Source organism: Eschrichtius robustus, chromosome 18 (assembly GCF_028021215.1).
Source record: "Eschrichtius robustus isolate mEscRob2 chromosome 18, mEscRob2.pri, whole genome shotgun sequence".
NCBI classification, from domain to species: domain Eukaryota; kingdom Metazoa; phylum Chordata; class Mammalia; order Artiodactyla; family Eschrichtiidae; genus Eschrichtius; species Eschrichtius robustus.
Window position 1 is genome coordinate 21,230,434 of NC_090841.1, and position 15,551 is coordinate 21,245,984.

Consider the following 15,551-nt stretch of genomic DNA (forward strand, 5'->3'; position numbering starts at 1 on the left):
GCAGCAAAAAAAAAAAAAATCAGCACTAGAAAAAAAAAGTTTGCTTTCCTGATGCACATATCTGTGTACTTCTTTTTATCGGGCAGATTTTCTGCTTCAGTTGATATTTATTACTAGTCATCGTTTGTGCCGCTGTTGTTACCAGCTGCTATAAGTCATCTTTAATACGAAGCAGCACGTATACTTCTAAACAAAGATATTAGAAGTAAAATTCTCCCTACTCAACCTGCAAAATCTACTTCTTCATTTATCTCCTCACCCACCTCCAACTAGAATGAAAACTCCATCAGAAGGGATACAGGGATTCTCTGTTGGTCCCTGCTGTAACCCTAGTGCTTAGAACAGTGCCTAGCACTTAGCAGTGCTTGGTGGGTACTTGCAGAATGAATGTTGGTTGAATGAATCTCCAGATACCCTCCCAGATTCTGCTCCTCTCCACCCCTTCCCTGCTTAACAAGAATATGGTCAAGAACATATACACTAGGGACTTCCCTGGTGGTGCAGTGGTTAAGAATCCGCCTGCCAACGCAGGGGACACGGGTTTGAGCCCTGGTCCGGGAAGATCCCACATGCCGCGGAGCAACTAAGCCCGTGCGCCACAACTACTGAGCCTGCGCTCTAGAGCTCGCGAGCCACAACTACTGAGCCCACGTGCTGCAACTACTGAAGCCCGCGCGCCTAGAGCCCGTGCTCCGCAACAAAAGAAGCCACCGCAATGAGAAGCCCGCGCACCGCAACGAACAGTAGCCCCCGCTCGCTGCAACTAGAGAAGGCCTCCGCACAGCAACAAAGACCCAACGCAGAAAAAAAAAAGAACATATACACTAGAGTGAAACCATCAGGGTTCAATCCCTGATTCACCATTTAAGTAGGGCTATTAAGTAGGGCTCTGATCTTCAGCATCTATTACTCAACTCTCCCCAGCTGTACACGAGGATCTGAAGAGCTTCTAGCGAGGACCGGGCAGGATAATACAGGGCACACACCCAGTGCTTATCGTGGCTCTTTTGTTCAGGTTTCTCCCATTCAGCCAGTATCACCTGTGCCACCACACCTGCGTGAATCAGCCTTTCTTTCCCCTTCTCACCTGCAAAAAGACTAGACCCTGACACAACCAAACTATTTTCACTCAAATATGAGTAAATCGATAGGCTCAAAGGGAGGGGGAGAGCCTGAGAGCTTTTTTCCTATGAAAAATATGTATGCACTTGATTGACAGAGCTTAAACATCTACTGAGCAGCCCAGGGCCTCTATATTTTTGTGTTTGCATCTGGGTTTTCACAACTCCTGTCCAGATAAGCTACATTGCCCAAGAGTGCAGTTCTGCTTAGGTGGCTTCCAGAAGAGTTACTTTTACAAGGCATAAACCAAATGGTCTGTATTATACAACTGAACAGTGAGAGAAAGCTTTCTATGTCACTCGCTGTCTTCCAAAATTTATGAAAAAGTCCACTTTACATCTTAGGTCTTTAAGGATCTTCATATGTCCTTCTGATCTTAAGAGATATTCTGTAAACTAAATTTTAACCCCAGAGAAACCACTGTCTTTATTGTATATGTTACTGTTCATACACTCCACTCTACTAGAACTCTTTATATGCAGGAAATGTCAACACTGTGCAAATGGAGGTAATTTTAACTCTTGCTTTATTTTGAGTTTTGCTCTTCCAAATAAGGAACAGTGCTCGGTAAATAGAACAAAGGGCAGAATACATTTGGTTTACACCCAGTTTTGACCTGAGGCAAAAATGTGTTTGCAAAAGCAACTCTTTAACACATTCAGGTACTGAAATTTCATGTAAAATAGCTGTCTACATTGAATTCTCTTTATCTTTATAAGGTTTTCCTAACTTTCTACAAACTTCGGTGACACTCCCCCTCCCATAATTAACACTGCCTTCTTTTTTTTTTTAATTAAACTGTTTATTTTGAGATAACTGTGGACTGACATACACTTGTAAGAAATGATACAGAGAGAGCCCATGTACCCTTTACCCAGTTTCCCCCATGGGAACATCTTGCAAAATTACAGTACAATATCAAAACCAGTATATTAACGATGATACAACTGAGATACAGAACACTGCCTTTTTTGACGGCGAGTTAAGCCTCCAAGTTTTAACTAGTTAGAATTTTCTGAGCATCAAACACGCGCAAGTGAGGTTCATAATTGTAAAACCTGCAGAACTCACAACCACAGCTCGCCACAAGCAAGCAAGAGAGAACAGAATATTTTTAAGCATTGCCATGCCTCACATGGTAAGGCCTTCACTGAAAGAGATGGTCTCTGCTTTTAAAAGCACAGGTCTTGGGCTTCTCTGGTGGCGCAGTGGTTGTGAATCCACCTGCCAATGCAGGGGACACAGGTTCGAGCCCTGGTCAGGGAAGATCCCACATACCCTGGAGCAACTAAGCCCCTGAGCCACAACTACTGAAGCCCGCGGGCCCTAGAGCCCGTGCTCTGCAACAAGAGAAGTCAGAGCAACTAAGCCCCTGAGCCACAACTACTGAAGCCCACGGGCCCTAGAGCCCATGCTCTGCAACAAGAGAAGCCACCACAATGAGAAGCCCGTGCACCACAACGAAGAGTAGCCCCCCCTCACCGCAACTAGAGAAAGCCCAGGCAGCAACGAAGACCCAACGCAGCCCAAAAAAATTAATTATTTTTAAAAAGCGCGGGTCTTCTCAAAGAAATGCCAACAGAGCAGTTCACCCATCTTGAAATAAACGTCAGCCTAACTGAATTAGAAGAACAACTTTCAATGCCTCCATCCTGAACGACAGACACATATATTATTATTGGTCATGCCAGCTTCATTTTCTGCAGTCATATCCAATCCTTCCACAGCTCACTGTACACTCTATAGCAAAAGGGAAGTCGAACTTAACAACGGATTTTTTTTTTTAAGTTAATGATTCAGGCAATTCTTGGAATAACTTCCACTTGAGAAAATGCAACTAAGAAGTCCTATCAAGAGACTCCCCAGCTGTTGACAGCTCGACTCTGGAAACTGCCTCCTTTATGCCCATTCCTGACTATCCCTGAATCCAAATTACAAAGTTTAATGACCCTTAAGAGCCCTTTTTGCCTCCAGTGAACTCAGAACTCTATCTAAATATTAGTTAGGACTCAATAAAAGTTTATTGAATTAAAGGAGGGGAGCACTAGAAACCAAGCTCCAAAAGGCTGCCCCCTCCCCCGAACCCTTCTTCCCGCAGGAGAGGAAACTGGGAGATCTGCAGCTGACAGTCAAGCCGTCCAGGATCCTAGGGGTCTGACACTCGGCCCTTGATGTGATGACAGCCACGAGGTCTGGGCGGTGGTTCCAAATCGGGGCACCCACTGCTCTGGGAAATGCTGGGCGCTTGCCAAGATACAAACCCTCCCCCAAGGAGCTGAAACCGGACGGTCGGGAACCGAGTCAGTTCTGTAGGGATCCCAAGGCCTGAATCGCATTCCATCAGCCTCCTTCCTGTTTATAGATCCCACTCCAGTAACTCCAACTACCAAAGAGAAAGCAGACCTCTCAGAAATATGTCAACACATGACATAACTTGAAAACGCTGTATGCTCACTGGCGCGAGTTGCAACTTGTCGGGCTCACGAAGGAAAACCGGCTCACTTTAATTACTTTCTTTTTTTTTTTTTTAATATGCCATGCCGTCTCTTCCAGGGCCCCCGCAAAGATCGGGTTACTGAAAGCTAGGTAGCCTCGGTGGCAGGAACCAAACCGCGTGGGCGGTTAGCTAGAGGCAAAGAACCGGGGAGCCGACCACCCAGCAAAGTGGCGGCGATTCGGTTTCGCTGCGATTCGGCGGCCGCTCCTTCCTCGCACAGGCGCAGGAAGGAGAAGCCTCGGCACCTCCTCGCAGTCGGCACCAAGTTGCCGGAGCGCTCAGTGATGTCGCCGCGGGGGCCTCGCGGCACCGCGCCGATGCCCTCGGGTCGGCGGAGGGCGCGCCACCTTTGTCTGGGTTTCCCCACCAGGACGGGCGACGCCTCGACGCAAAGCGGAGGCGCAGACACCGCGGCCGGGTTCCCAGCCCCTACGCGGGGCCCAGAAAGCGGCCGCGGCCGCCTGAAACCTCCCACTTCCACTGCGCGCACCGGGCGCGCCCGCAAGCCCCAGCCCGGCGGCCACTTCCCCCACACGGCCGCCGCGGATGGGGAGCCGGAGACCCACGCGCTCACACACGCTAGCGGGCCGAGCGGCCCGGAGCAGCCCGGCTCTCCCGGCGCCGCAGCGCCCACGCGGGTCCCTTCCTCGGGAGAGCACGGGCCGCTGGTTCCTCGGCAAGGCCAAATCTCAGACTGGCCACCGCGTCGGGGAAGGGACGACAGCCAGCCAGACAGCCACCCACGCCCACCGCCCGCCCTCGGCCCTCTCTCACCTGCCTGCACCGTGTCCGAGAGGTCGTGCGCGGGGGCCGCCGTCCTGGGAAATTCCTTCAGTTTCCTAGCACTGAGGTTCAAGCCCCCGGAGTTGGCCGCTTCCTCCAGCGCGCGCTCCAGCCCCCGGTTCAAGGGCAGGTTGAAGCCCCCGCCGCCGCCGCCGCCTCCTCCGGCCCCGCCGCTGGCTCCGGCTCCTCCGTGGTGCTGGTGGTGGGGGGGAGGATGATGATGGGGATGCAGAGTAGCCACTGACAGGGTAGGGACGAAAGGTTGGGGTTCGCTTCCCGGCGTCGCCATCTTCTCCCGGGCCCCCCACCCCGCCCCGCCGCTCCTGCGGGGGGGGTCACAGCTTTCCCCCGGGTCGGGGAGACGGCAGCCCGGGCCGAGTCCCTGCAGTGCTCCACCGAGAGATGCTGGGAGAAGGGGAAGAGGGTGTGGGAGGCGCGCGGAATGGGGGTGGGGGGGCAGAAGCGGAGGCGGCAGTGGCAGCTCGGTCTCGAAGCTTTCCTGTCCCTGGCAAGCTAAGGACTGCGGCGGCGGCGGCGGCAGGCAGCGCGCATGTGTCTCTTCCCGCCTCTGCTCCCTCCTCTAGGCGGCTCTCCCCTCCTCCGCCGCTTGCTCTCCCCTCCTCCGCCGCCTGCTCTCTCCTCCTCCTACCCGAGAGCCGTCTGTCCAGCCCCGCGTCTTCCTCCGCCGCCCGCCGCGCTGGCCCTGCTGCTTCCCCGCGCTCGGCCCGGCTATCCGGGGACGTGGGGGGCTGGACGCCGTGAGATCACGGGGAGGTGAGAGGTTATCTCAATTTTGCAAATTATTCTGGTTCTTTGACCCAGAGTTCCCCGAAAGGCAGTTTTTCACTGTGGGGTCAGGCCAACAGACGACCCCTGGCATTTGGGCACCTACGACGAGCCAGTCGCTGGTCCAGGTGGTCTGCATTCGTTATCTCATTAATCCAGAGACCCCGTGAGCGGAAAAACTGTTTCCCCCAGGCCACAGAGGAAGTTAAGAAACTCGTCTGAGTTCACCCTTGCAGTCAGAGGCGGAGCTGGGTTTGAAAGTAGAGCCTTCAGACTCTAGGGTTGCCCTCCTTCCTGTAAACGCCCTCCCGGGCCGCACCTCGCTGCAAACAAATAGGAGTAAGGCAGAGGGTTTTCTGAGCGACGGCAAAAAACTACAGACACAGAAAGGAAGGAGTTTTCAAAATGCAGGTCGTTTTTATGGTGGACAGAACCCGTTGTCCTATGAGGAAGAGGGCCTGGCTGTGGCTGTCTGAGCCCAGAACTGGGTGGGGCTGGAAAGGTCAGAAAGTCAGTGACCCCAACTAGCCAATAACTCAATCACAGTTGGAGCCTGCGCACAGGTGCCGTCAAGGTATCCTCGTGCGCTTCTTCTAGCCGCTGTGGGGCATGGGAGCTGATGTGTCCGCCTGCAAGCGAATTCATATTCTGCCCAGACCAACGCTGGCACATCAGGGGAGACAGAACATCTGACACCATAAGAGCAGACCAGCTGGAAGATTAATAAAGTCCCACTCCTTTCCGAAGTTTTGGCTCCAACTCTCTAGGGCCTTTATTTTTGCTCTATACCCAAGGCTTGAGCAGCGTCCCTGTGAGCAACTTAGCTAGGGGAAGTGAGGATGCGGGTCAGTACGAAAATAATTCAACCCTTGGAGTAGAGGAGGCGGTTTTTTTTTTTTGTTTTTTTTTTTTCACACACACACACTGTATTTTATTTTTACAAGAGATAAATAGACTGACACCAAGCATTGTACATGGATGACCACAACAAAAGCAACAATGATTGCAATTACCAAACATGAAACACACTCATACTATGTCATAATATTGACATTCAGTCCAGTAATCCTCCACTGTAACAGCTCCTTTACTTTGCAGTGAAAATTGATTTGTATATTCTTTGGAGGAGGCGGTTTTTTAAGTGGTGATGCAGAAAGGTGGTGGCCTGAGCACCAGGCTGGATCTAAAGTACCGCGTGATCTATGTCATTTGCATTGACTGCGTGCGTAGTACGCAGCCCTTGAGTCCTACAGGATTCTAGGTTGAGTCCAGCATTGTAACCTCGGAGGAGGAGACAAGCGCCACCTGCTGGTAGCCTCCCCGAAAACCTCTTCTGTCATCAACTTTTTCTCCTCTGCCTCCCAGACTTTTAAAAGCCAGGCTTGAAAATGATAATAATGATGATGATGAAAGTGAAAGTGTACTTATAAAAAATAACCTACCATCCCCTTTCCTCACTGGTCTTTTCCCAAAAAGCCAGTGAGAAACAGAGAGACACAGAAAAAAATTTCATTTGAAAGTCTTCAGCTAAAACCAGGTAGCAGTCTGTGTAATCAGTATGCAGGGTGTGGTTGAGGACATCTTCTGGCGACTGCAAATGTAGTTCAGACCGTGAATTGTGGCGTTGCATCATATAGAGCATAATTTTTTTAGGACCACAAACTCTTTTTTAGAGGAAAAGGTGGGATATAAGTTCAGGATTTGCTTTGTAGTAATCTGTTCTTATGTTAGGTAGACCTCGTTATTATAGCTTGCTTTATCTTCTCCAGATTACTAAAATGTAAACTCCTTGAGGGAGGGACTTATTCATCTTTGCAACTTCTTCCCCATATCCCAGAATCCAAAAGAGTACTTTGCATATAATGAGTGCACAATGAAGATTAGTAATTAAGCATTGCACAATAGACCAGGTGTTTTACAGGCTGCCATTTGTTGATACATCTTACAAACGATGTCCTTGAATGAAGGAATTTTTCCTTCAAATGGGGGAGAGTACTTTACCCTTGAAACTGATCTTGGTTATTCATAAATATCCAAGAAACTTGACAAGCCATTTTCTCTTGCTGGCTTGTTTCTTCACTATTTTTTTAAGAAGGTGCACATTTCTGCTTTGTTCAATACCCTTTTTATTTCTTCTGAAAACAGAACCCTCTTCCTGTTTCAATCTCCCCACACCCTACACATAGTCCTCTGATAACAGCTGTGTTATTACATCAACCCAGCTAACCATCTTGGTTATTCCAGAAGTGGCCTTCTGACCAAATGACAGAACACCCAGAGGATCAGAGGATCCAGATTGTGTTCAAACCCTAGATTCTGACTGTTCCTAATTCACATCTTTAATTGCTATGAGATAGCTAGTAGTGTATTGATAATACATTCTGCTGTTTGCCTAAGTCAATTTTATTTGGTTTTCTGTCAATGCAGCAAAGGGTTCTGATTAATATATTTAATTTACCATATTTTAGTCTTTATTCCCCCTTATTTTCCTATATAGCCTCATTTTTGGATGGTCCACAAATAATCTTTTACAAATTATTTGGATGATGGCAGCAGATTCTTTCCATGCTTTGTCTTTAGTACCTTCCAATCATTCAAAGTTAACAGAATTCAAATGATTGAGAAAATGGGGGAAATGGAAATATTTCCTGCCTAAAATATTGGCTATTAGGAGAAAATTGATCAGTTTCATCAATAAATCAAAAAATTTTAGAACCTATCTTTTTTTAATTCTTGTGCTCAGAAAACATATCAGGTCATTTAGAGCCTTCCACATTTAAGACCCAGCTCTTTTATTCTCACCTGAAAATGGAGTTGTGGACAAGCTTATAAGAATCAAACTTATTAAGAATAGCATATAGATTTGAGCAGGGCTATTCAGCCCATATCACCTTCTCAGAAAATCACTGGGAATTATCTTTTGTAGAGTGATCAAAACATTTGCTCAAGAAGTGGGCATGGCCAGCCAGGTGTGTCTTTTTTTTTTTTAATTGAAGTATAGTTAGATTTACAATGTTGTGCTAGTTTCAGATGTACAGCAAAGTGATTCAGTTTTATATATATATGTGTATATATATACATATATATATTCTTTTTCAGATTCTTTTCCATTGTAGGTTATTACAAGATATTGAATATAGTTCCCTGTGCTATACAGTAGGTCCTTGTAGATAGTAGTGTGTATATGTTAATTCCAAACTCCTAATTTATCCCTCCCCCCGACCCCCCACTTTCCCCTTTGGTAACCATAAGTTTGTTTTTTATGTCTGTGAGTCTATTTCTGTTTTGTACATAAGTTCATTTGTATCATTTTTTTAGATTCCACCTATAAGTGATATCATGTGATATTTGTCTTCCTCTGTCTGACTTACTTCACTTAATATGATAATCTCTAGATCCATCCATGTTGCTGCAAATGGCATTATTTCATTCTTTTTTATGGCTGAGTAATATTCCATTGTATATATATACCACATCATCTTTATCCATTCATCTGTCGATGAACACTTAGGTTGCTTGCGTGTCTTGGCTATTGTAAATAGTGCTGCTATGAACTTTGGGGTGTGTGTATCTTTTTGAATTGGAGTTTTCTCTGGATATATGCTGAGGCAAGTGTGTCTTTCATGGTCCTGACTGCCCTCTCCAGCCACAGGGTAGATAAGTACGTCTACCAACTCTCCTGAAAATTTAAGCAAAAGCACTCCAAAACCATAGGCAATTAACAACACGCATTTGACCCCAAAGGCAGGAAGAATCAGGGCTTATTTACATCTTTTACCTTGATATATTCCAACCTCTCAGCTTTTGTTTCCTCTTTTCTAAAAAAGGAGCAAGAATATTCCCCGATTAACACCGCCCTTTTTACTCTCTCCACACTCTCTCAGTACTAAAGTTTTCTCTTTGTACTGTATCTGTAAATATTTATCAGTAAATATGTATCTGTAAATGATCAGGGTACGTAGTTTGTATTCATTAGCTTTTAAGTACATCAGATGCAGAGTGCAGTCCTTTTTTTCCTAGAAGATTCAATAAATAACGTTGTCTGAGTTATTTGTATATTGTAAGGCAACTAATAACACCAATGTGAATTTCTCTGAAGATAGTCAATAATACTATCTTGGGCATGTTTAGATTTTTTTCTAGCATTCCAAAACACTAATCTGACAAACCAAACCTGGCAAAATGGAAAGATTAGAACAATATCCCAAGTTTTTCATTAAAGCTGAACGCATTCAATTTTAAGAATTGTACATAAATGTTGGACTATGTATGTAAATGTGAGACTGTGCTTTCCTATTTTTTTTCTAGTAGAAAAACAATTAAACAATGGTAATAATAAATTCTAGCCAAATTAGTCTATCCTTATTTGGAAAAAAAAAAAAAAGTAGGCTGCTAGAGTCAGCTTCCAAAGAAGTTTTTTTTAAATGTTACTTATCTGTGAAATCAAAAAGCCTACGAACCACTTGCTTAGATTCTTGGTTTTCTTAAAAGAGAGTTAGTCGTACTGAACTCCAGCTACCTGCCTTCAAGCTGTGCTCACACCAACTGTAATTTAATGTAAAGCCTAGTATCTTTGTGAGAGTGTAGGGTTTTTTTGGGTCGCCACCCCTATCTGTTTTCTAAGCATTCTCATTCCAGAATTTATCGTAAGTCTGAAAAGAAAATATTGCCTGCCTTTTTTTAAATTTTATTTATTTATTTATTTATGGCTGTGTTGGGTCTTCGTTTCTGTGCGAGGGCTTTCTCTAGTTGCGGCAAGCGGGGGCCATTCTTCATCGCGGTGCACGGGCCTCTCACTATTGCGGCCTCTCTTGTTGGGAGCACAGGCTCCAGACGCGCAGGCTCAGTAATTGTGGCTCACGGGGCCTAGTCACTCCGCGGCATGTGGGATCTTCCCAGACCAGGGCTCGAACCCGTGTCCCCTGCATTGGCAGGCAAATTCTCAACCACTGCGCCACCAGGGAAGCCCCTGCCTACCTTTTTAAAAATATTTCGCAGCTGGCTATTGTCCAGATCCAGCTTTTTTGCCCTCTCCACTCCAACCTCCCAGCAATAATCCTCAAACCTCTCACAGGGGCTCATTTTTACTTCTCACAGAGAAAAGCACCAGAAGCTCCTCCCCTGTGGCCAGGCCCTGCTCTGCTCTTTCTCCCTGTTCTCTCAGAGACAAAGCAGAGCCCTAGCTCTAGACCAGGGAGACTTTATTTACGTTGTCCTTTCCATGACAACTCCTATTCAATAAAGAAACCACAAACTCTGGGTCATCAAGGCAACAGTCACAAAGAAGCCGCCTTCTAGAACCATTCTCTGAATGACAAGAGGGGAGCTGTCCGTGAATTAGTGGATTTTATGGGCTTTAATCTGTGTTCTATTTCAGAAGTTTACTTGGGCTTAGGATAGAATGCCAATTTTGTGTGATTTTTATTATTTTTAAACAATATTTTTAAAATTATATATATATATACAATTTTTAAAATATATATATATGACATTATAACCAATTGTATAGCAGAAAGACAACATGCTGACCAGTACTTATGAGACATAATAGCATTTGAAACTATGAGGCAAGAAACTATGAGGAAAATATATTTTGGACCACTCAGGTGAGAAACTGATTATAACAAAAAGAATTTCTTTGGCTTTATGAGGTTGATATCTCCTTAAGGAAAAAAATATCAGTGACCAACAGCTGACCGTCTGGTTCCTGCCAGAAGTTTCTTAAGAGGATACCAGGGAAAAAGTCACTGGAAAGTAAGGATGGAAGGATCCCAGCTAACTGGACTGCAACTTACAAAGAAATGTATTTTTAAGTAACTGGCTTTTTAAAGATGTGAATATAAATATTAGATCATAGATAATAATAGATAATAGTTTTACTGTGATTGGTTTCCCTAAATAATTCACCTATTCATTATATTATGTTATTAGTTGATAACATAATGCATGTTATTGGTCTGTAATATAATGGATACATGAAGTATTTAAGGGAACCAATTGTGCGTTTACAAATAAATGGCTTAACTTGCATGGAGAGACTGAAGCAGTACTATCCAGTATGTGTCCCTCTGAACCTTAGTTTTTAGGCTGTTAATAGACGTTGTGCATAAACGGTTTCATTGCCAAATAAGTTTGGGTTAATAAAAAAGTTTAGAAGTTATTTTACTCAGGAACCTCTCAGAGCCTTTGATATGCTAACGTGCACTGTGGATATGCAAGAGAGAGGGAGGGTGCACATCAAGCTTTTCTCTTATATATTTTACCAATAAATCTCTTCTTGCAAGACTGTTATCCTTGGACCACATACTGAGAAACATTATACACATATAGATAGATAACATTAACATATATAACATATACTTATGTTATATATGTTAACATGTGTAACATACATAATATAGAACACACATATATAGCATAACTATAGTATGTAACAGATCAGAATTTACCTCCAAATCAATATTTTAAATAGGCCAAGTGTCACTAAGGCAGTACCTCCTCAGTAAATACCATGCCAGGTCTGTTGTGTGTTAGATGGATGTCAAAAGAACAAAAAAGTCTTCTTGTTTATTCTTAAGTTACTTTGCATCTAACTAAAACAGTAATTTATGTTCTCTCAAGGCAGCTTTAATACTCTTGATGTCATTACAGGGGTATTTTCCAAACCCAAGGCTGTCATTACTGCCTCATCAGTTGCAGAACTAGAGGGTGGTTCCCGGAGTGGCTCTTCTCCCCGGATTTAGTAGGAAATGCACTCTGGCGATAAGGACATCCAGCTTTCTACAGCCAGATGCTATCACAGGGTACCCAGTAGACATGTACAACCTTGAGTTATATCTCAGATCATTCCGGTGCATCATTTGAAGAGGGCTCGGCCCTGGCCCATCATGTGATAAGGCCACATGATGAAGCGATAACGCAGAAACAAAGGGACGCTGTCCTCACAGGCTGCTCTCCTGGCAACCAGGTCAAGAGGGGGCACAACCTACCGCGTTTCAGAAGCAAACCGGTTAGAACTTCCTTCAGTTTCTGGTTGATGCAGAAAGAGCAAAGTCAGGATTAGTGGAATTCAGACCAGACCACTGCCCAGAAAGGAGCTTCGCTCCAAGGAGGGTGAACAGTGCTGGAAACCCTCACGGTAGCCATAGGGGGCATGTTGTCTGCGGGTCCCTCCCAGCCACCGGAAGTCCCCAGCCATCTAGTGAGAGCAAGGATTAGTCCCAGGCTGTGCAGCCTGAAGCAAACCTCAGGCTATGATTTGGAATAGGTATGGTAGAGCCCAGCTCTGGGAGAAATGGCCAGGAGTCAAACAGGCCCCCAGCCTGAATGGCTGGATTCAAGACGGGGCCCCAGGCACGGTGGTGAACTGTAGACCGATCAGGAAGAACTGCATGCACAAAATGTCTCTGCAAGGATGGGCAAGGATGTATAAGAAACTGCTAACGGGGGATTGCTCCTGGGAGAAAAAACAGGGAGAAGGGGAGGAAAGAGGGATTTTTCTCTCTCTCTGGCACCTTTTTGTTCAGTTTAAATGTTTCACTTGTGCATCTATAACTCTTTTTTAAGCAGTTAATTAATTACATGTTTAAAATACCCATTGAAGAGGTGGAGCTTGGATCAGTAGTCCCTGGGGAACTGTCGGTGAGCGCTGAGGAAGATTTAAGTGATACAGTGCTCTACGGGATGAATTAGAAGTGAAGAAGCGAGCCAGAATATTGCCACAGTGATAGGAGGTGAGACAAGGAGGGCTGGTATTGCAAGGAGACACAGGATGGACGGATGAGAAATATCTGGCAGGAAGAGGCAACAGAGAGCTTCAGTGTTCAGCGAAGGTTTGCTGGGGAGTCATGGTCAATGCTGGGCCCTGGAAGGTGACGGAGGGATGTGCTGTCTCTACCCTGCATTTATATCAAAAACCAGGGGCAAAGGGAAGGAGAGCATGGAAAGCCCTGCTTGGAGAGGACAGTTCCAGGGCAGCTTATGAACATCCAGACTGCAGAGGCAAGAAGATGGCAAAGGAAATAGAAATAGTAGGTATAAGCTATTTACTCCGAGGATTTGTGGGTTGGGAGAAGGAAATAGATTTAAAAGTGACTAAAAAGACACATAGAGCAGAGAAACTGGTTTAATGTTTAAGATAAGGAAGATCTGAGAAGATCTGGGAGGAGGAGGAAAAGGCTGCAAGGAAGGCAAGATTGAAACACCCAGAGGAGGAAGCGGGATGAGGGTGGAGCGGACAATTGGAGGTGTGACATCGAGGAACGGGGCCAGGGATGAGAAGGATGGAAGCCAGGAGAGGTTAGAGGACTCAGAGGCCTCCTCTGAGCCTGGAGTGAAAAAGTCAGGAGACCTGAGTACGACTAATATGCCAAAGTATCAATTCAGACACCTTAAGGATTGTACGCTGAAGAGTCTAGAATGGAAATATATATGATCCGCTACGAACAGAACTAGACGTTGGAGGTGGGAAGGGAGATTTACGAACAGTATTTCCAAATCAGAAACCACAGAGCAGGCACCCCATCATAATCAGAAATATTCAATCTTTGGCTTTCGGCCCTAACCAGCCCATAACCCATCACCGACATCGTGATGCTTCACACAAGTGATGTTTTGTCTCTTGGATGTACGTATTTGTTTATAATCCTTCTACAGACTGCAAAATCCAACATGTCTTAAAACATATAGCTTGGTGTTTAAGATAGAAGAATAAACCAGCTCCTAATAAGAGACCAGTTCCTCTCCCAATACCTCTCTGCAGACAGGGCCACGCCACGAAGTTTGTCCGCAGCCTGTCATGTCCTCGGCTAGGGAGGCCTCAGGAATCTAGTCCAACTTCCCCATTCTACAGATCGGGAAACTGAAATAAATACATGAGGGTGAAATGCCCAATGCTGTGCACTGGCCAGTGCAGAATGGTGACAAGTACTCAGCTCTCCATTTCCTGGCCATTGTGTTCTCCTTGCCCCTCATAACACTGGAAGTTGCTGACTATGCCACAACCTGCCCTGTTGGGACATCTGCTCCTGTCCTTCCATCATTATGGTTCATTTGCCTTCTGCCTGAGTGTGACCTTATTAAAGGGATATCATCGAGGGTGCTAGCTCACAGGGCTGACGCTGGCCAAGGACTGTGTTGGGATATGGTTGGAGAGACCTGAGATGGTCTAGCTACTTGTCTCTGGAACAGAACAGGCAGTGCGCCCTGGGCCAGCTGAAGGGTGATGGAGGGGTACCCAGGGACCAGGCAAAACACAGGCCATGAGTTACCTCATAACCACTTCACGCAGTGACCCTTCAGGATTCTTTCTGCCACGATCAGAAAGGCTGGGCTCCTCTGAACTCTGTAGCAGTGGCTACAAAATATTTTGGAGTCACAGATCTTTTGAGATTCTTTGACAAGAGATATATATACCCTCTTCCCAGAAAAATGAATATTTAATCCTATAATACTGTTTCGTATTATACAAAATACAATTTCAAAGGTATTAGAGGCTCTCTGAATCCTCTAGGGCAGGTCAAGCATCATCTAGTCAACTCTGACTCTGAACAAACCTTCTTTATTGAAGAAAATCTCGGGGCTTCCCTGGTGGCGCAGTGGTTAAGAATCCGCCTGCCAATGCAGGGGACAAGGGGTTCAAGCCCTGGTCCGGGGAGATCCCACATGCTGCGGAGCAACTAAGCTTGTGCACCACAACTACTGAGCCTGCGCTCTAGAGCCAGCGAGCCACAACTACTGAGCCCCCGTTCCCCAACTACTGAAGCCCGCGCGCCTAGAGCCCGCACTCCACAACAGAAGAAGCCACCGCAGTGAAAGGCCCGCGCACCGAAGAATAGCCCCCGCTCGCCGCAACTAGAGAAAGCCTGCGCGCAGCAAGGAAGACCCAACACAGCCAAAAATTAATGAATTAATTAATTTAAAAAAAAAGAAAAAATGTCAAGAGAAGTAATGTGTTCCATGATACAATCTCAAAAAAGCTTCTACTTTTTATGTGCAGCAAGTTTCTCTGGTCCTGAACCCCTGACATTTCCTTTGGGCACAGAGAGAATTGTGTGACATTGGAACTGTCTTCCAACACGGAAGGAGAGGAGGGGAGAGTTGGGGTGACACTCATGCTGAAGATTCTCCCCTGCTGACCAAGGGCCCCCATCTTTAACACTTTCAACTCCTGTTCAGGTTTCCCCAGCCACACACTGGTTTGATCCCCACGCAGCCAATCCTAATTGCAGGCCCTTTCCAGCGCAGCTGCCATCTGGCTAATGATGGGACACCGTATGCCAGCAGCAGGATATGGGCACCCGCCTATGGGTTGGGGCACAGACCTGCCCTCATGAACAGCATGGCTTCCCAGTGTGTGGCTCAC

At 45.9% G+C, this 15,551-nt stretch overlaps 1 protein-coding gene across 2 annotated transcripts in view; it reads right to left on the reverse strand.

Moving 5' to 3' along the window:
* LRCH1 (leucine rich repeats and calponin homology domain containing 1) overlaps positions 1–4,920 on the reverse strand; it is a 187,499-nt gene extending 182,579 nt beyond the window's left edge. The window contains exon 1 of one of the 2 annotated variants that reach the window (XM_068526633.1): positions 4,394–4,917. In XM_068526633.1, coding sequence (XP_068382734.1) covers positions 4,394–4,691 — 298 coding nt within the window. In that variant the 5' untranslated portion in view covers positions 4,692–4,917. Of the gene's footprint in view, positions 1–4,393 lie in introns of both variants that reach the window. The other variant, XM_068526634.1, reaches the window with a different exon arrangement.
* Between the last annotated feature and the right edge of the window lie 10,631 nt (positions 4,921–15,551).